This window comes from Strix aluco, chromosome 17, assembly GCF_031877795.1.
Source record: "Strix aluco isolate bStrAlu1 chromosome 17, bStrAlu1.hap1, whole genome shotgun sequence".
Taxonomy (NCBI): Eukaryota; Metazoa; Chordata; class Aves; order Strigiformes; family Strigidae; genus Strix; species Strix aluco.
In genome coordinates this window covers 16,026,674-16,053,784 of record NC_133947.1, presented here as the reverse complement: position 1 = coordinate 16,053,784, position 27,111 = coordinate 16,026,674, and the positions used below count along the sequence as shown (strand labels likewise).

The following is a 27,111-nucleotide window of genomic DNA, read 5'->3' as shown; positions in this document are numbered from 1 at the left end:
TCTTGGCCGAGTCTGATTACCCACTTGGGATATTTGTATTTCATTATAACTGACACTGAGAAGCATGTTTGATTTGGAACAAATTTCAAGCAGGAACAAGTTTCAGCATCTGCATTTCCACTGTGAGCACAATGAGGGACAAAACAGGTTAGAGCCTGCTTGGCCAAGGGTGGGGACCTCTCGGTAGGGAAGGGGAGGGCAGTACATGAATCAGTTAAAGGAAGGGGAAGGAGCAGCTTGAAGAGCTGATCTTCCTCCCCTTGCAAAAGGGATACTCTAAGCACCAGGTATCAGGTGTGTGTCTGAGGAAGCTAAGTGAGGGAGCTGGGGAAAGCCAGCTCCTCCCCCAGAATGGGAGGCTGTACCTGGTGATTAACTCCCAAGCAGAGGAGTGGAGCTCATGCCGAGTCCTGAAGGAACCTGTTGGGAGGGGCTCAGGAGTGCAAGAGGGCCAGAGAAGACCTGGAGTCGGGCAGAGGACTAATCCAGCTGGAGAGGCACTTCTGAGCATCAACAGCTCTGGTCATGTTTAACTACCTAGCAGTAGAGGTGAGACCCCAGTTCCACCGCAGCTATGGGGGCCAGCAAGCTGTGTCTGGGCCACTGAAGAGCCGCCTAGAGCAGCTGAAGAAGCCGTGGTGGAGGGAGCCCACGCCACTGGTGCTTCAGCACAGTGAAACAGCCAGGCTTGCTATAGACGCCTTTCTTGAGCAGGGGGAACGCGGCTACCTGAGCGCCATCACTGAGGAACGGGAGCTGCCTTTTCTGTCCACCCTGGACATGGAATATATGAGCCATCAGAGAAACCAAAGCTTTCCAGATCCCAATGCAATGAAAGACAAAGAGGCTGACCCTGGCGATGCGGACACTGGAGACAGGTCCTCCGTCAACTCTGAGCTAACGTCTGGCACCTACTTCCCGCTCATGTCTGATGTGCACCCTCCAGAGCTGGAGCTGGGGTGGCCAGGGATGCCGCTCCTCACGGTGTCTGGCCTGACTCAAGCCACTGTGATTTTCCAAAGAAACAAAGCTAACAGCATTAAGGATTTGCTACGGTCTCTGATCAGCCGGGCACGGACGGTATGTATAGAGCTGTGTCCCTAGAGTGGGGTCTTGTGCCACAGCACCTCAGTCCTGGTGGCTGGTCCCACAACTGGACAGCTGTTGCTGCTCTCTAGATGTCTGGCATATGATTGCTTTTTCTCTAGCAGATCTGTAACTGTTCCTGCTCCTTTCCTTTCCTGTAATTTCTTTCTGCCTGGGACTTCATGTCACACAGGCAGTGCCCTTTAAGGCACTGTGTGTCGGTGTTTGTGGGTGTGCAGAGCGCAGTACCAAAGCCTGGAGCGAGTGAGTGGCAGGGCGTGCAGCGTTAACGCCCAGCTCTCCTCAGCTGGCAATCGTGCACCGGCCAGCCCTGCTGCCCTCTGCCAGGGAGTCTGCACAGCCAGGGCTTTTCTCAACCCCTGGACATCATGTTAAGCAGGACAAGAGGGTACCACCGGTGAGTTGCTGTGGGAGAACGTGGGACCTGAGTAAACTTGTGGGACTGAAAATCCCTGCCTGTGGTATTGAAGTAGGTTAGAATACATCATCATATCTTCTAGACTTGATGTCTGTGCCTCTTTGAGGATGAGTGAAATCAGCCCATTTTGCCCCGGTCACATAGTTTTTGCTTGGTAGAGATTGCCAACCCTTGGATGTAATAAAAACTGGATGACTACAATACTTGCCTACCAAGCACAATCCTGGCCTGAATTTACTCACTAGATTATGCTCCTTGTTTCTTTTTACTTTGCCACTGACTGTGTACTAAAGCAGCAGCTTGGACAGTTGTATCTCAGACATATTTTCAGCTTTTATTGTCTTTGTCCTCTTTATGATTCTTTTCATCTGTTCTATGCTAATTTTCTTTTATAGTACTCTGTTTCAATAGTGTGGTGATATTGAGTAAACTTTTAGTGCAAAGTTCACTTTTAACCAGTCAGCTTCTAGACAATTTCTCTTATCACTCCAGTAGTTTTTTATTTAACTTTACAGTCACTCCTTAAATTCATTACTGCCTAGTGCAGAAAGAGGGAGGTAAAGCATTGTTAAGCCTGGACTTCAGCTGTGTCAAGAGCACAAGAGACAAGGCAGTCTGAGCGGAAGTGTTATTTTCTGTCACTGTCTGCACAGTTGAGCAAAGTTATGTTGTCCCCAGCAGATGAAACTGGGGCCATGCAGCAGCTCACATTGCTGTGCAGCATCATAACATCATCAAAGAACCACGTATCATTGAAACTTGGGCATGATATGAGGTAAATGAGGATCTTTTTTTCTTTTGTCCAAAAGAAGACCGTTTTGCCACGTAAGCTACTGCTCAGTTGTAAGCAGCCATTGCTTAATGCCTGAACTTCTGTTGCACCTTTGTAGGCAAATACGGGAAGTTTTGTCCAGGAAGTTAGTGACAAAAAGCTTTGTTTGTCCTTGCAGGCAGCTGATTTATGATATCTTAAATGATCTGAAAAGTCCTGTGACACTTACTGAGTCCTTTTCAGCAATGTGGATTCAGACACAGTCATGGCAGAATGCACAAAGTAAATGACTACCAAGAAATGTCCCCTGTCACTTAGCACGTGTCCCGGATCTCTGATGATACTATGATCCTTTAAACCACACGACAAACATCTTGCTGCTTTCTCAGTTCACAGGAACTTCTTTATTGCTGCAGGGAGGTTGCCCAGGCAGTGGGTGCTTTATTGTACTTTTTGAGCTTTTTACTTTTTTTGCTTGGCTTGAAAAAGCACTGACAATCTTCAGCCCTTTATGTTCAAGCTAGGGATCTTCACACAGTGTTTTTAATTGTTGTGTGAAATGTGAGAATGAGTTTTCAACCATCTTGCTGGTTTATTACTGGTGTTCTACTGGCTTCTAGGTTAGCAGCTCTGACCAGTGCTTCCCATGATTAACTCTATGATTGACGGCAGTTCTCATTCACAACCCCAGTTACGCATCTTTAAGTAGTTACTGAGTCATTTTGCTCATCAGACCATCCAAAAGGATGTTACCTGTATGTCTTTTAATGACAAAACAGCAACCAGAGGTACAAATATCTTTTGCTTGAAGTTCCAGTAGCAACGGCGTGGAGAACCACTTGCTTTTTTGCTTTTCAACTGCTGTTTCTGCATTTCAGATGTTGCCTCCACTAGACTTTAAGCCCTTGTCATATATCCCTCCTTTAGAGTGTTTTTCCTCCTGTGGGCTTACAGCTAACATAGAAGGGGGACACAGTGCTAGTGGGATGTGGGAAAGATGTTGAGATCCCTGAATGCTTTTCCTGGGTCCTGTAGACAGGAAGGCGTGTGTCTTGAAATGTTGTTTGCTGTTTTCTCCTGTACAGTCATACAGAACAACATCAGCTGACATATTTTGCAACAGCATATTTGTACTGACAAATCAGCAAAAAAGACACTTGTTTTATTGGTACCTTTTGCTGGTGCGGTTTGTCTTTCTACTTTGCCGTATTTAACCAGCTGTCTTTGAAGATGTATTTTCAGATTTGAGCTTTTCTCTTTGCAGACGTAAGAAGATGCAGCGCAGCCACACCTTAGCCTTCATTTGATAATACTATTACAATTTTATTTTTGTTGGATGAGCTCCAATCTATTTTGAACTGTCCATGCTTCTCCTTTTGCCTCTCTTGTACAACTCTGACACTGGCTGTGCATCTGCGTTTAGGTGTGATGGTAGAAGGGTCCCTGATGGTCCCGCAGAGAAGCAGTGTATCTCTTCAAATGGCAACACTACAGTAATGACCAAAACCACACTGCTATTGGCAAATACCAGTAAAACCAGCTGTGCTGGTTAGAAACCAGACAGATGGCAACCCCGGTGGGGTGCTGGTAAGTGCTGTAATTCCCGAAGTGATGACTGCAGTAATTGCTGAATTGCGAGTTTCCAGAAGTGGATTTAGAAATGTCATGATTTAACCCTACAGTGACAAGGTGTGAATTTTCTAGAGCCTGTGGGGCAGCCGTGTCTTTACAATGTCCTGATCCGACAAGGCTGTGCCATGGGCTTGGAGGCTGTGATCAGCATGGTGAGGAACAGGGATGCTCTGAGCCAGCCCCAGCCTTGCAGCTCCCACCACTGAAACCGAGGGGCTGGAGGCACTGGACATACATTGCTTAAGTTTGCAAGGACAGATTGACTTAATCGCCCAAGGCTTTTAAATGTGAGACACGAGTTGTTGGGAGCCTGAACTGCAGACGGTACTTAGGTCTCTGACTTCCACTGCTTTATAGAGCTGCTGGAAATTATCTTTGAGGCTTTAGACCTCACTTTTGTGACAACACGTCCTTAGGAGGCTTCAAGGGGAAGGCTTCCAGGGTCTTCCCCCAAAACCTCTTGGCTTTGGGGTTGAGCTGATGTTATTATGAGAGCTGTCTGCTTTGTTTACCGAGAGGATATGGTGACCTGAGTGGCCCTTACGGTTGTCCTGTGGCACCCGTGCTTAGAATGAGCTGCCCCACCACGGGTGCCTGGATCTCCACCACACGAGGCTGTGGCAGGGCACAACCTCCCCTCTTTCCCCATGGCAACGCTCCTTTCTGCAGACTGCAGTGCACATGGGGCTACCAGGCTTCTTGCCCAAGATCAGCTGTGGGTGCCTGCCAGCACCACCAGGAGAAGCTCTACCCAAATCCCTCCTGTGAAGGCATTGCCTGTGAGGAGGCCATGAATCGGTCTATAGCCTGTTCCACCTCCTGATGCCAAGCGAAGACCCGCTTTGGAAAACATGAGTCTGACTATCACACCGGGCTCCACCCAGGTTGCACAAGCTGGTGTCCCACTGCCTGGGGCGCTCGCTCCCGCGCCGACGCCAGAGCCCTGCCACGAGGCTGCCAGGAGATGCAGGTCTGCCTGGCAGCCAGCTGCATCCAGCCCAGGGCACGGGGTGCCACGGGTGACTCTGTGCCACACGCTGCCCTGCGCAGCTCTGCTCCTGCCTGCTCAGCCCCATCCCTCTCACAGCGGGCGCTGCAGACTGGCAGTGCCCTTTTTGGGCAAGCAACAGCCCTGGACTCTGCCAGAGCCTGTGAGCACTGGTAGAGAAAAGCGAGATGGTGTGGACCTTCCGTGCACACTAGGCACAAGCAGTGCCTCTGAGCACGTGGGGTCTGGGGATGAAGGAGCATCGGTCTCTCTTGACTCCATCATATTGACTTCCCAAGCCAAGTTTAGATTGTCTCCAGGGCCAAGCCTGCATCAGACCTAAACTTGAGATGAGCTGGGATATCATGAGGCAAGTGTGGCTGAGAGGGACTTGCCTGAAGCCTTACACAAGGTTTGGGCTATAGTTTTTTCTTGGTGCTTCATCATTAGAGGATGGGTGGCCCATCAAAGTCATTTGGCTAAATTGCCTTTGGTCTTTGGCTGAAGGCTGATGTGGAATGACATGGTGAAGTCCTGCTTTTTTGGGTGGGTCTCAGCGGTACCTAATGCTGATAGTCCAGCAGCAACATTAATTTGAGAAGTTGAAGATGCTTCTCACTGTTTTCAGAGCTCTTCCAGGGCTGACTCTGCTGTCTGTGCCAGATGGGCGCATTTCAGGAGGGGAGGAGAGTTTGCCAAAGCCCGACAAGGGCTACAAAAAAGGTGCCCTTTGGTGTCAGGCTCTGAAGCCTTATCTCCCAGGGCCAGGGTGAGAGGGTGGAGATGTGGTTTTGGCCTGGACAGTAGGAATGATTTTTAGCTCTTGATGACAGCTGCCTTGCATCCCATGTGGATGCCTGGGATCACACCAGCCTCCAGGAAGGTTCTTCCCCAAACCCTGCTCTGGTGGGCCAGGCCTGGGGTCTTCTGCAAGATGTTGAGGACCAATGACAGTGTGTAAGGCATCACCACAGAGATGGCCTTTGGAGACAAATCAGAGACAAGAAATTTTGTCCATCTGCAAAAGGGATAAATCCCCGAGACAGCAGGAAACAACCTCATGGCATCGCTGCCCTCCTCTGCCATGGCTCTGGTGCAGAGGGTCTCTCCCTGCGGGCGGAGCGGGACTGAGAGGAGCCAGCTTGCCAAGCAAAAGACTGGGCAGGGGAGCATGGGGAGGCCAATGGGGCCCCACTCTGCCCATGGCAGCGGCCTCCACGCAGCACCTAGGCCATGAGTATGAGCCTGGAAAGAGGCAGTTTATTAATGAAAACAGAGCAGAAGAGTTACTGGGTAGTGAGTGATCTGGGGCCAGCGTGTCAGTCTGGAGCAGACATGAGCCTGTCCCCACATCCAAGGACAGTGATCCATGGAGCTCCTCTACTCTTTTCTGAAGCTATTCCAGGTCAGATCTGTGTGATTCAGCTTGTTCCTGTTTGAAGCTTGAACCACTGCACATGTAAAAGTCAACCTCACTGCTGTCCTCTGCATTTAACTCTGTTTAAAGAGGAGCGGCTGAACAGAAGCAGCAGAGGAAAGCTCACCCTACATGGTCTGCTCCGCAGGGTGATGTGGACTGTGGAGAATTACATTCATGGCCTTGCTCTAACACAGGCAGAGGAGGTGTTTGAAAACATGATTCCTGCCTCCTCACAGGGTGCAGGATGAGCAGCAGAGCAAACTCTGTCATGCATCTCATGTGCAAGGTGTAGCACAGAGCATGAAAACTGAGTAGCAAGGGTGAAGTAGGCCATTGAAGCTTCACTCCAAAACTCAGTGCTTTTTGGGTCATCTTTATTTGGGCATCCTCTACTAAGTGCAGAAACTCAAAATCAGAGTTATGCACAGAACTTAAAAGTCCCAAACAGTTACTTATTTATGGCTAAGATATGGTAAAGACTGAGACAGAAGTACCTGGTCAGTAGTTCCATTATTTTTTCAGCTTTTGAAATGAAGCTGGGCTGTCGGTAAATCCTTCACCACTTTGCCTTTTTCAGTCCCCCAGTGTGTTGCCATCCTCCGTGAGTTCTCAGTGTTAACTGTTAAGGGTTCAAGGTCTAAGTCACTAGATTGATCTGCAAGCATCTTCAAATGAAGTGCATCAGGCCTGACAAATCATCAAGCTCAGCAAGTGCTCTCTTGCCTGTTCCTTCCTTCTCCAAGATGTCCCCCTGATTCCTGTCACTAATGGTGATGGCCAGCAGATGGATCCCAGCAGTCCCTTCCTGATCCAAATAATGGCTGCCTTGATGTTGTCTGCTGGCAGCCTCACTCTGTGAGGAACAGTAGAACAGCTTCTCCATCCTAATCTATTTATGGTTGACTTCCCTTGATCCATTGTTCTGGTTGCAGGTCATACTGTATTTTGAATTTTCTAATTCTGGGTCACCTCAGTTGTAGTAGGTACTTGTCATGACCTACCTTCCATTTTCTGTATTTTCCTCCCAGTTTTTGGAGAATTCCTTTAGCCAAGATGGTCTGCTGCCTCCAATTCCATTTCTACAGTGCGATGGGTTGCCATGGCCTTCTTCAGTTTCATTCTTTAAAGAACTGGCAATTCTCCTTAAAATTCTTTTCCTTTTTAAAACCCCTCCCTTGGAGACCTTATCTTGCAAGTCTTCAGTTTATTGAGATAGATTTTCTTGATTTTTCTTTTTTTTTAAAATAATGTTATTCCTTCTTCCTACTGTTAGGTTTCATAACTATCGCTGGCATCCTGGGCTGCGTTAGCAGGAGTGCTGCCAGCAGGGAAAGGGAAGGGATCCTTCCTACACGTTATTCTATGATTTTGTCTAGTCACCCCTAGGATGTAATCTTGGAACAAGGACATGTACATACTCGATTGAGATGCCTTATCCCTTACCTGGCAGTGTGTCCTTCCTGTGAAAAACGATATTTCTTTATATTAATATGCTAGTCATCTATGGAATCACTCATGCTGATTGAATAATGATTTTGGTCAGTCTCAGCTCATCCATTTATATACTATATTTCTGGCAATTTGCTTAAGGCAATACATACTTGTCTCATCAATGATATTCAGAGTTTGTGCATATGCATTACCCTTTCAGCTGTTTCTTTCTGTAAATGACAGATGAGACAGTAGCTGGATGGGGAATGTCTTCATAGTTATTAAAAGTGATTTTATCTGCCATGGAGGGGTAAGGGCTGTTAAATACAAAGGTCCAGAAGCAATCTCCACTCATGTGGCCACAGACAGTAACTCAGGAGGTTTGAATGCTTAATTCATAGTTTAAAGCACAGTCCACTTGGGCACGAGATTTCAACAGTCTCTTGGTTTTCCCCCCCCCCGCTCCCTTCTTTTCTCCTGGCTAGGTGATAGCAATTGTGATGGATCTGTTTACAGACATGGAAATACTGTGTGACCTGCTGGAGGCCTCAAGCAGACGGCACGTCCCCGTTTACCTGATCCTGGATGAAAAGTACTTGAAGCATTTTGTGGAAATGTGCAATAAAATGGCTCTTACTCAGGACAACTTCCCAGTAAGTTTTCAGTCACACACTGGACATGATAAACAGTCTTGGAATTGGTAAAAACCATGTACCTTTTGTTCTGTTCCATGTGCCTGGTCCCTAGGACTTACCACTTCTCCCACTGTCCCAGGCTAAGAGACCATGACTGTTTGATCTGGGAGATCAAGATCTGCCTGGAAGCACAGGGGAAGAAGTGGAGGAGCCTCCTAGGCCCATATCTTGATGTTTTGTGGTCCTCATTTCAGTTTTACACACAAGAAGTGTAAAGTCAAGGCCAATAAGATGCAGTGCATTACTGAACACTTTGCTGGGCTGGTGCAGATAGGCGGAGTTAGACCAGAAAACTTATGTTCATGTGGACCTGTATCATCTCCTTTCCTTGTCCCCTCTCAGCCCTTGCTCTAGGACATAGAATTGTGATACTTAAATTGCTCGTAATTCAGATCCCTGAGCTCAGTTTAGTTCTGGCCAGAGCTGCTGTAGTGCAGTAGCTGCGTGGGGAAGGGAAGCAGTGGGTCCCCTCAGATGTCCTGATGCAAAACCCACCATTTCCTCCTAGCTGTGCTGCCTCAATGTAAAACCACATGTTAAAAATCTCATGTTAAGATCTGCTTTTAGGCTTTGCAATTCAGTTGTGGGTTCATGAGGGATTTGTGAAGAGCCTGATTCGCCACTCAGTGGGGTGCCCATCAGCAATGGTGTGTGATGCCCAGAGCAGGTAAAGAATAAAAATTAATGTGTCAGTGCGACAAGCTCTCTTGGGAGCTTGCAGACTCAGAATTGCATCCCAGAATCTTGCTGCTCCCCATATAGCCTTTCTGGCTACCACCTATCAATGGAAGTTGGTTTTTTGTTGTCATTTGTTAGTCCTGCAAGGCCAGCAGTCCTGGCTGTGCTCCTTTACTGGATTCCCTGGAGGACTGATCTTCTTCCAGCCACTAATTTCATAGGTTTTCCCTTCATCTCAGTGGGGAATGCTTGGAAGTTATCCAGTTCCCTCAAAACCAGTCTTAACTAAAAAACAGGCTAGGGAAAATGCAAAAATAATGTTTTACAGCATCCATAATAGATGCAGTTACAAATGTCTTAATTTCCCCTAGTTTTTCACCTCTCTGCGAAAAGGTTAATTTAGAGAGGCTTCCTTCTTCCCCCATGTTGGTGATGCTCTGTCCTTTCTTGCTTCTCGCAAGCCAGACCCATTTCATCCTGCCTCCTCTTGAGACAGCACCCGTTAGGGAAAACTGCTTCATGCTGGAGCGTGTTTGCTTTCATAAACAACTGCATCACTGAAGTCACCTGGTGGATCCAGATAAATTCCATTTCTCCAAAATTTATTTTATTTGCTTCTTATCCAAGAGCCTGGCTATCGTTTTTAATTAAAATTAGAATGAGTTTACATCCATGGTGACGTCTGCATTTCTTTGTTAGGCCTGACGTCATGTCTTGTACTTGAATGGCTAATTAACACTTGCCTCCCCCATTCAGTGACTCATCGGCAGGTCTCAATGTGAAGCACCTCTTAAAGCTGATGCATCTCAAGCAGGACATTAACATACACGCTTGATATTCACATCTAAGTGGAATGAGTGTACATATTTTATTCCTGGCTCTGAGTTGCAACAGGATGTGATGCTCAATCTCCGTTTGGAATAATTGCTGACAATTTGGGGCTTAATGGGGAATTTGGGGCAATTGCCCCTCCAGCTCCTTACTTCTAAGAACATTGTGTGAGCCCAGGGCTGTCAAATCCTGGTGCTGAACATCAGCAAATCCTGTAGTGGTGCATCGAGCATTGGCAGCGGTCACAGCAGAGGACTTAACTGTTAGATTTTTTTCAAATGACTGTCTGCTGAACCTAAAATTACTGTCTAAATTGAATGAGAGTGGTACCTGGCAGTCTTGCTTTTGTGCAAGACTGCAGGATTCTCATCTTGTTTGGACAATTCAGGGCCTGGATTGCCAAGAAGAGGATGGAAAAAATGAGCCAGATATCAGAAACTCACCCAGTCTTGGAAAGGATAGAGGGAATGAAGAAATACCGTGGTGACAAATCTATGGGATATCCCTTACTTGAGGTGGTTTTAACTTCCCTGGGGGCAGGGAGAGGAAGCTCCTCCCGGTGAGAACTAGTATTACTAAAACCTCAGCACTGGAAGAAAAAAATCCCTGTGTTGATTGGCAAGAGGATTAGGTGAACACCTCCCCAAGCATCCAACGTATCTTGCACTATATCATCAACTTGCGGTGGCATTTCAGAGTATCACGGGTTAATGCAAGTTAGCAGGGACCTCAAGAAGTCATCAAGGCCAACCTCCTGCTCAAAGCAGCGTCACCTGTGAGGTCAGACATAGTTGTTGAGGGCCCTACCTAGTCTAGTCATGAAAATCTCCAAGCATGGAGACTGCACAACATCTCTAGGTAACTTGTTCCAGTGCATAAGTGTCCTTACGGGGAAGAAGTTTCTCCCCTCTCATAGGTGAGAGATGAGGACATGTTCTGGGCACAAGAAGGCAACAAGTGAGAGCTGCAATGCAAAGACTGTGAAGCTTTAGCTCTGTCCCTGCTAAAAGTTTCCATGAACTCAAGAGAAGACTGGACAAATACTTGGAGAAGAGGTCAAGGGGGGCTTCCCACTAAGACAAACCCCAAGGAAATCCCCTGAGCAGAAAACAGAGTCAGCAGCACTATTAGGGGGCAGCATCATAAATGATTGCCTTCTTCCTGCTCTTCTCCAGCTGCTATTGCCCACTGTAGACATAGACCTTTGGGTCAGATGCTCCCCGGGCTGGAGGAGATTTGCTGTTGTTCTGAAGCCCTGAAGGCAGTGGTGCTCCTTGGGTAGGTGGGCAGACTTCCTCAGTGCGACGTGAGAGCCAAGCCTTTCCCGCCCTGCTGCCATGAGCTCCCCAGCAGATGTTTCCGGGAAGTCCACCTCCTGTCCGCAGGGACTCTGGCGGAAGAGGAAAACTGTCAGGAGTGGAGTCACCCGCCGCAGGGTGACTGCCTCCTGCTCCTCACCCCCGAGGCACAACTTCCCTGCCGTGAACCCCACGTGAGGCCAGAGACTGGGCGAGCCGGTCCCAGGCTGCGTACGGGCGGCCTGGGGAGCCCACGAGTGCTCAACCTGCCCAGGAGGAGGAGGGGGAGAAGGGGGTGCAGCGATGCCCAGGAGCAGCTCCTGCAGGGGTGGCAGGGGCAGGGGTCTGCACCCTGCGGAGAGCATCTGTAGGCAAATCACAACTGCTCGTGCTTGTCGTTTGTCTGCAGCACTGGCTGTTACAAACTGCTGTGTCTGACCAGACTGAACCGTGCTGCGTGGCGGAGGGGTGGCTGCCACCCACACCAGGAGCACCCACTGGCCACGGGCAGCACCCACCTCTGCCAAGGGGCAAAGCGGCCCCGGCAGCGCGTGCAGCCCATGCCAACTGCCGTGGGTCTCCATCTTTTGTGGGGCTGGTGCTAGGCAGGTATGAGCTGCCCACAAAGGGATCTGACAGGCCAAATGCAGGTGGTGACAGTTTGTGACAACTCCTGGTGTGCTAAAGCCACTGCTGGTGGCCGGGGAGCTGGTCTGGAGGGGCACCAAGGGATGATCTGGCAGGCCAGCACAGGTGCAGCCTTAGGGATGTCTATTTGCAAACGAGATGTTTTGTTTGGCACTGTATCTATCATACAGACCATGCCAGTAACTGTTTCCAGTGACTGTTGTCCTCTTCTGCTTCCTTAACTGAGGTGCAAATAATTTTTATTATGGGCAAAACCCTCATATTATTAAAAAGGCTCCCGATAAATACTGAGGGCCTTATTTCCTATTTTGTACGGTTTTACAGGCTGAAGTTCTTTGCAGTCTTTAAAACAGGTGAGGATCAGGTCTGTTTCACTAGAGTACAGCAGCTGAAAATTTTAATATAATTTTAAAATATACTGATAAAAGGCAATTCTTAAAATATAGATATACCTTTCTGTAAGTCTTTTCTCCTGAGCGATATTTTGGTTTTAAGAAGCCTGTCACTGTATAAAAATAGAACAGCATATTCAATTGATTAGAAACCAGCTATTTGTTATGGGTCAAAATTTAGTTTAAATGCAGAGCCATCAGCTAGTGTGGTTAGTTGAATATTATCAGTAATCTGGAAAAAATTGTATAGTCGTACATACTTCAGAAATGATCTGTAGGCTCATAGGATTCTTCAAATTTTTTTCAAACCAGTAGTTGTACCTAAGTGCAACTTGTTAATAGGTATTTTTATCTTATAGAAGCATACTGTGTGACAAAATATTTGGTACGTAGAAGCCAAGAAATACATAATGCCTTGCTGCGTTCTGCCTCTGGGAGCAGAGATCCTGCTTGAGGGAGTCCATCAGGGATGCATAAGGGAACATTTCAGTTTAGTTCAATACTTGTCCCCTTACCAACTCTGCTTTCTTTGGTTTCAGAACATGCGCGTAAGGTGTTTGAGTGGAGACACATACTACAGCAAAGCAGGCAAGAAATTTGCAGGACAGGTTCTGGAGAAGTTTATCCTGATTGATTGTGACCAAGTTCTTGCTGGTACATACAGGTAAGAAAAAGTAGCAACTACTGTGACAAAGACTAGTGACACAGAAATATTCATTGCCAAAATACTGAATAATGTAGCTCTTTTTTTTGTTTGTTTTTTCCTCCATGATGATACACTGGTTTTCCTCTTCATTTCCTCTTATAAAGCTCAGGTTTCATTTTGATGCTTTACCACCTTCTACTCCATCCTCTTGCTCTTACCTTGCTGTTTAGCTTTCAGATAGCATTAACTGCTTGTCCGCCAACATTGACACCTCCTGGACACATCTGTCTATGAGTATCACTTCATTTCTTAAAAATGTAAAAAATGTTCTACCAGGTCAGCTGATGCTCCCCCTAGCCTAGATTCTGTCTCCAGGTGATGCTGTTTGGGGAGAGCAGCACAAACTTCTGTCCATGGTCCATCCCCCAGCATGCACAATCGTTGCATACAACCCTACTTATTCTCAGTACCTGTTCTTTACCTATTGTCCGTGACTTTGCCCTAACTCATTGTTCTCAACCAATCTCCTACTAATTTCATGAAGTGCCCCTAGCTCTACTGCTGCAGATTGGTAAAATAGCTGTCCTAAATTCAGCTAAGTCATTGCTTTCACTATTTTCCAAGCCTTCATCTTATCCACCCTCCCTGCCCTTTTCTTATCTAAAGTGATGATCTTGGCCTTTTCAGTCTCTCCTCATATGGCAGCTGCTTCATCCCTCAGTCATTTTAATTATCTTTCTCCGCACCCTCTGTAACCTCACTATGTCCTTTGTGAGATGCAGGGACCAGAACTGCACGCAGCCCCCAAGACATGTCTGCACCAAGGTGTTCTAGAGGGTCAAAATGATGCTCCATGCTGTGTGATTATCACCCTTGCTGACAGTGGCCAACATTCATTGAATTTTTTAGCTGCCATTGCACACTGAGCTGATGATTTCAGAGAACTGCTGACGACGATTCTGAGCTCCTTTCTGAGCTGTTCCAGGCTCAACATCACACAGACCTGATACAGATAATTTTTTTCCTATGGGTACACCACATTTTCGTATGCTGAAGTTCATCTGCCACATATTTGTCTGTTTGCTCAGTTCTGTGAAGTTCTTCTGGATTTCCTCACCTTCAGTGAGGTATACAACCACCCGCAGGAACTGAGGATCCTCTGCAAACCTGGGGATTTCACTGTGCCCCTCCATGCCTGAGGTCACCAACAGGATGAAAACCAGTCCCATCCCCAGTCTCTGGGGCCTCACTGCTGACTCTTACCCACGCTGAAAAATGACCATTAAGCCCTACCCTTTGCATCCTGTGCTTTCACCAGCTCTTGGTCCATAACAAGACCTCTCCATGCCCATGGCCACTTAGTTTCTTAAAAGGCTTTGGTGTAGAACCTTGTCAAAGGCTGTTTGAAAACCTAAAAATATGTAGTTTGAGTGGTCCCTTTATCCTTGTGCTCACTGGCTCCCTCACCAAACTCCAGCAGGTCTGTGAGGCAGGGCTTGCCTTTGGTCCTGTTGACCTTTTTCCCAGAGGCCGTGCCATCAATAATCTTGTTCTTCACAGCACAGTCTGCCACGTCCCAGGGTGGGGGTCAGCTCCAGTGGTATGTGGGCCTCCAGATTACGCCCAGAGCCCTCTCTGTAGATGGGATCATATTGGAAACCTCCCAGTCCTCAGCAAAGCAGCCTTTGCAGTGGCCCTGGAACACAGAAGTGAAACACATCTAGTGTCACCACCATTAGCAATGGGTGCAAAAAATTCATTGAGGTTCTCTGCTGTGGTCTTGTCATCACTGAATGCCCCTTCTGACCCATAGGTCTCAAATGGGCCCACCATTTCTTAACTGCCAGAACAGCATTTCTGAACAACCTACAAGCTGTAGTCATCTTGGGTGTTTTGGACAGCTGCTTTTCAGCTCTTTTTGACTAATTGCTGCATTTTTACATAGTTACCTTTCTTGAAATTTAATATCCACATGCTGCATTTATTTAGATTGCTCTCTCCCACTACAGGGTTAAATTGTGTTGTGAGCATTATTACAAATGGGCTCTTACACTTCTACCTCTGGAACTGAGTCTTATGCATCATTCCAGACCACATCCTGAATAACATCTTTTCTTGTGGGTCAAACAATTTAGACTAGTTAATTCTGGCAAGTAATCATTTATTGCTTCCAATAAATCCACAGCTCATCCCAGTAAGCATTAACCTAGTATGTATATGAGTGGATGAACTCTCCCACTATTACTACCTGTTCTAATTTTGCAGCCTCTGTAATCTCAGTGAACATTGTCTGATCACCATCACTGTTCTGATCAGAGGGGCAGGGGTACTGTTCTTGTACTGTATTTTTATTTTTAGACCTGAGTTTTCCACCTACAGATCTTTCCCACAGTATTTTCACACTGTTGCACATCATATTACCCTTCACAAACAGTACAGCTCCCCAGGACAGATTGTTCTGATATTTCTGTGAATTTGGTGCCCTGGCAATACTTTATTCTCCTTCCACCAGGTCTCCTTGAACATCCCTCTCCCTCTCCCTTTCTCTCTCTTTTCCGTCTCCCACCCAGCACGTGCTGGACCCTCAGTCTACCAGTGTCCTCATCAGTGCTGTAGCTCCAAGCTGCACCTTCTCCTCTGCTTCTGACTTCATCATCTCCAAGTGTGGAGGTCTCACCTTATCAAACTCTGGCAGTAAAAAATACAAGTACCCAGTTGAAACTGGTTTTGTAGAGTTTCTATGTAAACAATATGGAGAGCAGTGTCTGGCAGCATTCTGAGCATCCCAAGACATGTCTCTAGGAACAATGGAGTGAATCACTGGAAACATCTATCCATCTCCACTGACTGCAGGGGGTGGGGATTAGATAACTGAGACCACTCATTTATGAATGACTAAAATTGAGCATGTGTCAGCTGGATTGAACTCCACAGCTGGAGGAGCATCTTACTTCCCTGTGGCCCAGAGTCAGGGTATTGCTGAAAACATGGATTCAGTTCTCTGGGTCACTTCCTCCCTCTGCTGATCTGGGACAGGGATTTGGGTCTGTGATGTGCTCTCTTTCTATAGATCTCTGTATAGCTGAAACTTCTTGAGTTCTGGAAGATAATTATTCAGTTGAATAGGGTCTTATATCTAATTCTCTGCTGTCCCAGTAAGCACATGATGTTCTGGCCTAAAAGAAACAGTCTCTTCTTGTGGAATTTGTTCAACAGTGGTCAGAAACACTTCCACAGGAGAAAAGCAGGAAGTCTGCTACTGGGTATACTGCAGCCTGGTACTGGACCTAGTATAGTAGGTATTTAGGTTACTCTCCTTGCAGATGGGAAAGCTAGGTTCAAAGGATGAGGATAGTTACTGAGTAAAGCCAACGATTCAGCATGGATCCAGGGGTGTCTTGGGATGATACAGGGAAGATACAGGATGATACAGTGGCAGGTTTTACAGTTCAACAATCTTGTGTGCAAGGATCAGAGGATTCAGAACCTCCAGGGTTATGTGTTATATGTGCTTCTTTATGTTCAGTTTGCCATAGGAGACTTTTTCCCACCGTGGTTAGCCTCCACAATACCCTCTGGCAATAGGTTATGCAGTTTAATTTATGTTTTGTGTGAAGAAGTGATCCATTGTATTTACGTTAGACCTACTGCTAGATAATTATATTTGATGCCCCCCAATTCCCATAACCTGGGCACAGTAAATCAGTTTCCTATTAATTTTCTTGACTGCATCCATGATTTTGTCCTCCTCCATTATAATCCCTCATATGAATCATCTCTCTCCAGCTGAAGTATCCTCGGCTCTTCAGTCATTTCTCGTGCAGGAGAACTTTCAGGCCTTTAATCGGAATGTCTGTCTTTTGTGGGACGAATTGACCAGAACTGCGTGAAGTGGTCAGGATAACCCCCACTTTGGTATTGTAGTATAATGGCAACTTCTGTCTTTTCCTCTTTTCCTGCGTGGCAGTTCCTAGTCTGCTGTTTTCCTTTTTGACCAGTGCTAAGTGATCATTTTTCTGAACTGTCCATGGGACCCCTGACCTGTTTCCTAAGTGTTAGTATCTGAGAACTCATCAATATACAGAGACCGTCAGGGCTTTTGCAACAGTTGGAATTTGTTGATGTTTAATTTTGTCTATCATTTTGTCACTTATTCACCCCATACCATAAGATCCTCTTCCAGCTTCTGATTATCCAGTTTTCTTTTGACCACCCACCATAATTTTCTCATGAGCTCTGACATGGACTGTTTCTACCATTTTCTGAGTATGTTGCACAGCAGCAATCCCAGCACAAAACTTGTGGGATTCCAGTGGGTAAATTAAAACTATTGCTAGCATTTGCATCCCATCTTTAATCAACTGTTACTGCTCGGGAAGACCTTTCTTTGTACTCCATGATCACTTAATTTTTCTAAGAGTCCTTGCTTAATGACCCTGTCAAAATCGCTTTGAAAATTCAAGTATCTAACATCAAGCAGATCATATGCATCTGTGTGCTTGCTGCCTCCTTCAAAGAACTGCAAAAGGCTTTTGAGGCATGGCTTCCTTCACAAAAATATGCTGAGTCTTCAGCATTATGATTATAGTTATTTATGCATCTAATCATTTTACTCTCTATTTGCTTCTACCAGTTTGTTCAGTATGGAAATAAGACTGGCTGGTTTGGAGTTTTCCAGGAGCTCTTTAAAAGCTTCACATTTACTACTTTCCAGTCCTCTGCTACTATGTTCAATTTTAAATGATAGGTTATTCACTGGTTAATAATTGGAAAATTGCTGACTTCCAGTTTTTGAAGGCTGTTTACTTTAATATTTTCCTTTAAAGCACCTTTTAACTATGGTGACTTTTTGGATGTTTTAAAATGTCTTTATTTTGATAGGTATATTTTCTCTGAGACTCTAATATAGCATCTTTAAACAATCTTCATGCTGCCTCAAGCATTTAACCTTTTTGGCTACTCTTTTAAATTTCTTTTTAATAGCATTCCTCAGTGTCTCTTTTAAGTTAACTATTACTGTTGTGGATTATTTCGGTCCTGAAAGAATATTTTATATGGGTACGTCATGGTTATTTTTTTGCCGAGTGGCCTTTCCAAAGAAACTTTCTGAACTAGTAATGTTATTTCTCCTTTTGTTGGTTTTCTGGTTAGTTTCTCCAAAAAGCAGTCATTTATAGTGTCTAAAATGCAGTTTCTGCAACTCTCTTACTAATGGCCTCCATTCAACGTGGCTATAATTGAATCTCCCTTTATTCCTTTTCTTTCTGCATTCTTAGCCTCTCAGCACTTCCTTGGGATGTCATATTTACCCTCAGCACTCTGCTCAGAAAGTTTACAGTATAGCCCTAATACAATGTTTTTCCTATTTAGGAGTGGAATTTTAATCCAACAGGAATTTGTTGATATATCATTTACCTTAGTTGACTTTTTTTTTTAATGTATTGTGCCACTGTCCCAGCAATATATCCTCTATGTGTCCTTTATGTATAATTCCTGCCCTTGTTGTTATACTCTTCCTTGATTTTCTTCTACCCAGTAAGTTTCTGAGCTGCTTCCTGTGTCAGAGTCATCATTTTCAGCTCAGGTATTTCACAACATCAGTCTGTTTCTTTCGATCTGATCTGTTTTTTCACCACCATGTACTTTTCTAAACACAGTTTAGAATCAATTCTAATTTCTTATCTAAGTGTCAATGACTTCCATCCTGCCCTTATATCAGAATACAGTTTTCTTGCTTTTATTCCGAAGGTAAAGTGGGCAATCTCAAACTGCGTGGCCTTCTACACATCACAGCTTTGCTCCAGATTCTCATTTAAAGCCTCCCTATACTGCAATAGATTGTGCAGCGGCCAGGTTTCATTTAGGTTAAGATGGAATCCAGCTTTCTTTATAGAGCTACTATGTTCCTACAATTTTCCATTTTCTTATGATTCTACCATCGTTTCCGCAAACATAATTTCCATAACCATGTCCTGAAATGCTCTTTTACTTCTCTGCCCCAGTCTAAGCATGAAAGAGGGAGCATTTTATAAGGCTACCGATAAAATCGTGATCTTTTTTAGCTTCCTACTTAGGTGCTTTTATTCTACCCCTGAGACTCCTCCTGTCTCTTTTTATGTTAATGGGACCTATACAGACATTGACCAGTGGCTTCTCTGTAGTGCTCCAAATGTCTCTCCTATCTTTCATCCCAGCGAGCACCTCACTCTTCGTTCTTTGATGTCATCCTGCCTGAGGACTACATCTGTGTGCTGGCTGTCTCCCACGGACACCTTCCGTATAGCTTGGTTTGTACAACCTGGGGACAGTTACCACGCTGACCGTCAGTTGTCTCTTTTTCCAGACTCAGCATCTCCTGTTCCTCAGAGGATTCAAGTCGAGTGAAAGGATTACACATCTTGTAGGCCAGAATATAGTTCATACACCCCCAGGATGTTTGGGTTTTTTTTCCCAACACTGTGACACTACAGATGTGTGTTTTCCTTAAGACATACTCTAATCCCAAGAGCTGCTGCCTCCTCATTCTCCAGCCTGTATTTGTGCACCTGATTGTGACTGCCTGGAATGTATTTTCTTTTAGTATTTTCCACTGTATCCATTGTATCCATTTTTTTCAGAACCTTTATCAAACTCTGTGCAGTCCTCTCCATTGGTCCATTAGATATGATTTGTGAATTTAATGAGTGTACAGTCTTCTGTTATTTAGGCTGCTCGTGAAGATAGTAGATAGCACCAGAGCCAAGATGCTAGATCCCTTTAGAGTTTCAGCACATCCTTCTGTGTTGACAGATGTCTAGTCTCTCTGCATCCTCTCTTGCAGAGGGGTATTGTCCTCCTCTATCCTTGACTATTCAGGTATTCAGTGAGTGTCTTTGAATTCTCAGCTGTAAGAAGAGACTCTTTTCTCCTCAAATGCATGCTCAAATTATGCGTGAAATCCATTTTTAGTCTCTAGTCATCAGATTCTCTCTTCTGTGAGTCCTATATGCAGTATTACACGCATGCAGTATATGAACTGACCTTTTCTTCTTGAACTCCATATGTTGATACTGTTGTTCTCTATGCTGACATTTTCCTTGATAGTTTTGCAAAAGCCCTTCTTATTTTCCAAAATACTCTTGGCAAGCTGAACTCATTCTGATTTATTACTGTCTATTGCTATGAATCAGATGTGGTTTTGGAGAGTTTTCTAAACATGGGAACCAGGCTCACTGCTCTTATCTTAAACATCTGTAGGCAAATTATTTTAGACCCCTCAACTCTTATGTGTTTACTGATTAAGTATTTCCCTGTGTTTTCCATCTTTATATTTCCTCTAAATGAAGACAAGGAGAAAACAGGGTTTATGGAGATATCTAGGAAAAGCAATAATCTAAAATCCTAAATATCATGATATATCTAGTTATTTAGTATTATTCTGGGCACCAAAAGAAATAGTATGTTTCTTTGAGCACTTATTTAACATACGTTAACAGAGTGAAGGATATCAAGGCATTTACTAATGCAGCAGATGAGCCTAAGGGCAAATGAGGCTAGAGATAAACAGGATCTTGAACAGGAAAACTAGAGTAAACATTTGCCAGGCTAGGACTAGAGAGAAGAGGTGGTATTGTCAGCCTGAAAAGGTGTTACGTGGCTGTTTGAGTTGCCTTAGAGGAGATTAAATTTCTCAGCTCAAAATGGAAGGTGGCCAAAGTATCAGTATGTGTCCCGCCACTGGCACAGAGAGGAAGGAGCTCATTGATTGCTATATTGTAGTGAAAGAAACTCAAGACTTGGGGTTGAAGCTGACACAACTGAAAAATGAGAGAAGAAAGTTGAGAGGGTTACAAAAGCTCTGCACCTGGCCTCAGTACAGAAGAAAAAATAACTACATAAGTATTTGGTAATGGACAGGTAAAGCTACATGGGTTTGAAGCTGGAGGAGGCGTGGAATTTCTTTAAAAGAAAAGTGCTCATACTCTCAGGTATCCATGTCCCAAGGAGGAGGAAAGAGCTTTTAAGAGAAAGTTCCAGATCTAACTCGATGAACAGTTACCTCAAGAAAGAAATTATAATTAAGCAGAAAGTGAATGCATAAGGAATGGAAAGCGTAGTGTATCAGCAAGGAAACCCCAGGCTGATAAGTGTAGCAATAAAGTGAGCATTGCCAGAAGAAAAGTTATATATAATGTTGCAGAGCACACCAAAGCAGAGAGGAAGAAGTCCTCAGGTGTATAAATAAAAAATGAATCCAGAAGACAGAGACAAGGCATGCTGCTGTAAGGATGAATAAGAGATAAGAGAGAACTGAGATGGGATGCCCAAACTAACTGAATACATTGCACTGTTTGTAATCAAGATGAAGATGAAAAATGAGGCGTGGAAATGATTTCAAGTGCATTGGAAGCAAGCTTAAAGAGCTTACTATAATAAAGTCAGATTATTGACATCTTATCAAAGAAAATGTCACTTGAAGTTAAAGGTCTAGTAATATCTACATTTAGCAATGGACAAAAATGGTACACAGAGGTTTGTATTGGCATACGGAAAGAAAAGAAAGGCTTTGAGCCAAAGTGACAGAAAAGCAATAAAAATGAGTAAGAGAAACTACTGAAAGAAGCAAAAAACATTCTGCTGCAAATTGGTATCTCCTCAGTTGGAAATAGGGGAAGCGGAGAAGCCGAGTGTAAGAACTGCCAGTCCTGTGCGGGGGTGCTGCGGCTCCATCTCCTGGCCAAAGGCTGAGCTGCAGGGGCTGCCCCCGCGGGGGCTGCAAGCAGGGCAGGGCTCCGAGCCTACAGCTACTCCTGGAATTTGTGCCCCAGGGTGATTCAGAACTGGGTGCGGGATCTCTGCGTGCAGCAGTTTGTTACGGAAAAAATAATGGCAGGAAAGTCCTACCGCTTTTAGAAACTTGGGTGAGCTTCCAGCGTCCGCAGTGGCCTGAGGTGAGCAGCTGCCCAGCTCGCCTGTGTGTTGTGTTGTGCAAGGAAGTCCCTCTTCTTGTCTGTATGGAATTTGTAACCTGTTAACTTCATTCAGTGCTGCATGGAACAGGCTGCCCAGGGAGGGGGTGGAGTCCCCCTCCCTGGGGGTGTTTAAGGGCCGTTTGGATGAGCTGTGGGGGGATGTGGGGTAGGGGAGAACTTTGTAGAGTCGGGCTGAGGGTTGGACTCGATGATCCCGAGGGGCTTTTCCAACCCGAAGGATTCGGTGATTCTGTGATTTTTATACCAGAAAAGACCAAGAATGATCACTTCCTGGCTATTTCCTCCGTGCCGTTCATGGACCTTTGTCAGTTTGTAGTGATGGGAATAGCCACGGTTGCCAAGGCCACATCATCCTATTGTGGAAACCTCTCGTGCGTTTCCCTAAGGAGGCAGTACTGGGGTCAGAGGGTGCTGCGAGAAGGCAGAAGGTGGAAGTCTGGGGAAGGAAGGAAAACCTGAGCAAAACCTGTTGTTCACTTCCTACTAGAGGCCTTGATGGGTAGCTGTTGTGATGTTCCTGCTAGACCATTAGAGTCTGAGACGTGAGACCTCCTAGCCAGAACGAGGAGGCAAACGTGACCATTCACACAGCCTGTTTCCAGGTCTGCTGGCAACAGCAGTGCCAGGCTGGGTGAAGGGATGGCAGGCATCATCCTCCACCCGGCTGCCCAGGGGCCTCTCACAGTTCCTGGGACAACGTGGGCAGTGTGAGGGATGCAAGCCTGCCCCTCCAGAGGAGAGGGTGCGCAGCCCTCTGAGCACATTTGTGGTTTTGAGGAGTTGAAGTGAACACAAGCGTATGTGTGAGTGTCCTCAGGAGTAGGTCCTGAGTTGGGGTACGTCTGAGCACTGTGCAGTGCAGATGCAGCACTCCTGTGTGGAAGGGTAATAGCTGTAAGGAACGTGGATGGGAACACCAGCACTCCTGGGAGCCAGGCAGTGCCCCTGGGATAGATGCCTCTGAAAGTGTCGATACAGGCTACCCAAAATCTCCTGTCTGGACTCTTGGATTTCTTCAAAGAACTCTCACAGCTTTGTGAGAGATAACTTCCCTTTGCAAAAGCTGTCTTTCCTATTATATCATATTTACCTATATGGCCATTAATTGTATTCTTTAGAAGAGTCTCTACTAATTTGTGTTGTGCAGTTATGAGAATTAATGGTCTGGAACATTAAAAAAATTATAGCATATTAGCTACCTTCCACTCTTCTGATAACCAAGGCACTTTCAAGTGAGAGATAACACATCCTGGTTAGTTGTTGAGCTATTTCATCCTTGCATTCCTTTGGCACTCGTGAATTAACATTACCTGGTCCTGCCAGTTTGTTACTATCTGCTTTGTTGATATGTTTTCTAATCTCTTCTACAGAGATTTCAACATGAGACTGATCCTCCCTTATGCTTTATATAAAGGTGGGTTCAGGGCAGGGATCATCCCAAGCTCCTGTACAATAAGCACTGATGCAGAGGAATTATCTGAGCGCTCCTATTACACAGGGACCATGTGCTGGCCCCACAGAGCTCTGAATATTATTTCTTATGCCTTTTGCAATGAGTGACCCAACCTCTTTGAAAGATGAGCTTTCTGGTCTTAATAGCTTCTCTTCTGTCCCTTAGCCATCCCAGCTATTTTCTGGTTCTCTTTCTCATGTCTCTCTGTGAAATTGTATGCATTTACTTTGAGCCTCTGATATGGTATTTCTGAACAGTCTTCATGCCACTTGCAAAGGTCTTTCATTCTTTTACTACTTCTTCATTCTTACTTAATTTACCTGGTTTGATATTAAGCAGAATAGTATTGATCTTTTCATTTGATGTTGCTCTTTGGGGCGTGTGTATGCTGAGTGTAAGTATACTACTTTCTTCAGAACAACATTGTGAACCATAACAACTGCATACTGCTCAGGAACAAGCCAAGAGCTGTTTTTCCTGATAAAAGTTCCCAAAGAGCTGTCTTGTGAAGTAAACACTGATGAGGTCCCAAAGCATAGTGCCAGTATCTTGTCCTGAAATTACATTTGCTTGAGAATAATTGGAATCTCCCATTACAATTGCTGTCCTGTAGTTTCTGTGATTTCATCCTGCTCTTGAAAAGCCAGTATCTTGCTTTAGCAGCTGCTAGTACAGCCCTAAGCTGTAGGTTCTCTTTTATTTAGCACAATTAGTCTGCTAATGTGGATTGACTATAGGAAGAATAAAAGAAGCAGCTGATGACTAGGATGACCAGGAGCCTGGGGAGCCAACTCTGTAAAAGGAGCTTCCCTGTTTAATCTAGGAAAATGAAGATTAGGAGGAGAAATGTGGCCACTATCTGTAGATATATGGGGGGGAGCTAATTAAGTTATAGTTTTGACACAAACAACAGGTAGGGTTAAACAGATAAGGAAAATATGCAGAGTGGCAATCAGTGAAAGTTCTTCCCCAGCTGGGGCAAAACCTAATTTGTTTTAAGGTGGAACATAACATCCTCCCGTAAAAGATCTCAAGACAAAGTACTGCACAAGCAGGGACTGGACTTGCTGAGCAATATACTTGTGAACTTCTAACACCATGCATCTCTTAACTGGATGGCAAGGAAAAGATAGAGGCTGGGCAATCTCACAGCAATACTTATGGAAAACATCATCACCCTTCCTGTCCTGAGGTATTCCTGTGGGGCTCTGGAGACCTCTGCTCCTCAAGGCAGTGCCCAAGATCTCCATTCCTCACCCTCCTGTCTGTCTAAGCGGCTCCTTCAAGTCCATCCCATGTTGCAGATGTTAAAGACATGAGAAGGTAGCTCCTGCCAAGGCAAGGGAAGAGAGCAGGAGAGCAGGCATGCCTTGAGATGCCCCCAAACAGTCTCCTCGCCCTCTGTGGAAGGTGTGGTTGCAGTGGACTGTGCTAGCCAATGCTGAGCTAGAAAGTCTGCAATACAAGTTGGGCAGAAAGAGCCCTTCAGTGCCCCGTGCTTCGTCTCTCACTGTCCCATAACCACACCATCTCCAGGCAGTCGGAGCTCTGCTTGCCCCTGCCTGCTTAATAGGAACCACGCACACCACGGTACCTGCCCTGCAGGGACTGACAAGCCTGCCCACAGAGGGTGAGCTCCTCCTCTCCATCACACGGACCTAACAGGGAACGGGAAACAATGGTTCCTTGCTTGTGGGCAGAGCACGCTGGCAAGAGGAAGCTGGAGAAGAAAAGGCCTGAAAACATGCTGCTATGCTTTTTAGGCAGGGACCAATTGCTGCTCTACATCCTTCATAAGGCTGAAGAAAACCAGCTGATATTTCTTGTTCATTGTTTATATCTTCATACAGTTTGCTATGTCACTGAGCTGAAATTAAATGACCGTTTTAGGGTTGTTCTGTAATTATGTAATGAGTACGTTCATCTCTACTAGTAATCTCAGACTTGCATACTTCAGAGAAAGTTTTAATGACATAAATTGGGTAGCAATACATCACTCAAATGTTAAAATCAATGCTAGGTGTCTTGGCACTCCGTGAACTAAAGTTACATGTGCTTTTTTTGCCTTTTTTTTGCTTTTTTTTGCAGTTTCACCTGGCTTTGCAGCCAAGTCCACACCAGCCTGGTGACCCACTTCCGTGGTCAAATTGTTGCGGAGTTTGAAAAGGAATTTCGGTACCTGTATGCAGAGTCCAGAGCAGTGACCAGCTTCTGTGTGCCAGATCCTGGACCGAGCTCCTCTTCTCAGAATACCTCTACAGCTGCCAACTCCCTTTTAAAACCCCCACAGGTGAACGATGCTGAAACCTTGAGCCCCTCCAGCAGCCTTTCCAATCTAAGCATCAGAAGCGTAAAAGTGTCTCCCTTTCTGAAAAACTCCAGCTGCAACGTACACCAGGAAAAGCAAGATTCAAGCTCTGATTCTGGTAATAAGGGGAAGGAAGACATATCTCTGAAGCCCACTTGCCCTAAGCAGCCAGGAGAGCCACCGGACTCAGCGAACAGTCCTCCAAATAAACCCACCCCAGCCTTGTATCACAAATCAAATCTTATGACAGCAAGGACATTCTTGCAGCCAGAGCCTTCCCCTGCCCTGAGCTCCAATAAACCTAGTTATCAAGGGGACAGTAAGGCTAACAGCAGCCACTGCTCCCCACTAAGACAGCAGGAGCAGACATTGCAGTCCCTTTCTGAGGGTGCCAGTAGCAATGGGACAAGCATGAAGCAGATAGGGCCTGCTGCTACCTCCAGGGAACCGACAGCAGAAAATGACAACACTTTTGATGGGATGGAAAAAAGACGGAGTCCTGGACAAGGAAAATTGGACCTGCTGTCCCCATACAACCAGCTAAAACGAGATAAAAAGCCTGTAGTTCCTTGCTATGACAAACTCCCTGAGGACATGCTGATGGAAAAGAACAGCGCATACGGGGCTGAGAAGAGAATGACTCTCGGGCACAGTAAGCTGGATCTGATCACCAAGTACAACAAGTTAAAATCTAAACATATACACAGTCGGTTTGAACTCTGACCGGGCCTCGAAGTGTCCTTTGGTCTTATTTTCAAGTGGTTGCTTTTCCCCACCAATCATCATATCTGGGACTTGAAATCAAAATATGGGTGGCAAATTAATCTTGTTCCTATTAAAAGGTGTCTGTGCTGTTTCTAATATATGCAGATAATTGATTCAGATGAGATTAGCAAGTACTGTTCAAATTTTCAATTACAAGATCATGACAGGAGAGAGAAAATGACATAAACACAATCCACACTTCTATGTTCTTTTTACCCATTTGGGAAGGAACCATTCCCCCCCGAACATACAGCAAAACCACGGCTACAGCTGGAAACTGGCTGCTGAGGTCTTCAGGGTGAACCCAGGTTCTCTTTGTACTGTGCAATTCCTCTCCCTGTGTGCATGTGCTGAAAATTAAATGGTCAAAGGCAGGGTAATGTTAAAAATAAAGGAGCTGTTTTGCTGGAAAGAGCTGTGTTGGGTCCCTCGTGGGGAGGTGAGCTCCCTGGGCGTGGCCAGGGCCCCTCTGTGCTGAGCTGTGCCCTGCCAGGAGGGGATACGGGTGGCGTGTCTGGGCACCTGGTTGGCATCTGCCTGTGGTTGACATTGGCACGTAAGCGGTGTCTGCACAGGGGTGGGATCACCACGCGGGTGCTGTCGGCGCGAAGGTCATATCTGAACACGTGGCACCTGGACATGGGTGGCCCCTGGACA

At 45.5% G+C, this 27,111-nt stretch overlaps 1 protein-coding gene across 1 annotated transcript; it reads left to right on the top strand.

The window, feature by feature from the left end:
* The first annotated feature begins 395 nt into the window (after positions 1 to 395).
* FAM83C (family with sequence similarity 83 member C) lies at positions 396 to 26,552 on the top strand. Its single transcript, XM_074843395.1, has 4 exons — positions 396 to 1,080; positions 8,254 to 8,421; positions 12,850 to 12,974; positions 25,470 to 26,552. The coding sequence occupies exons 1-4, from the start codon at positions 526 to 528 to the stop codon at positions 26,410 to 26,412; spliced, it is 1,791 nt and encodes a 596-aa protein (XP_074699496.1). The 5' UTR covers positions 396 to 525; the 3' UTR covers positions 26,413 to 26,552.
* The last annotated feature ends 559 nt before the right edge of the window (positions 26,553 to 27,111 follow it).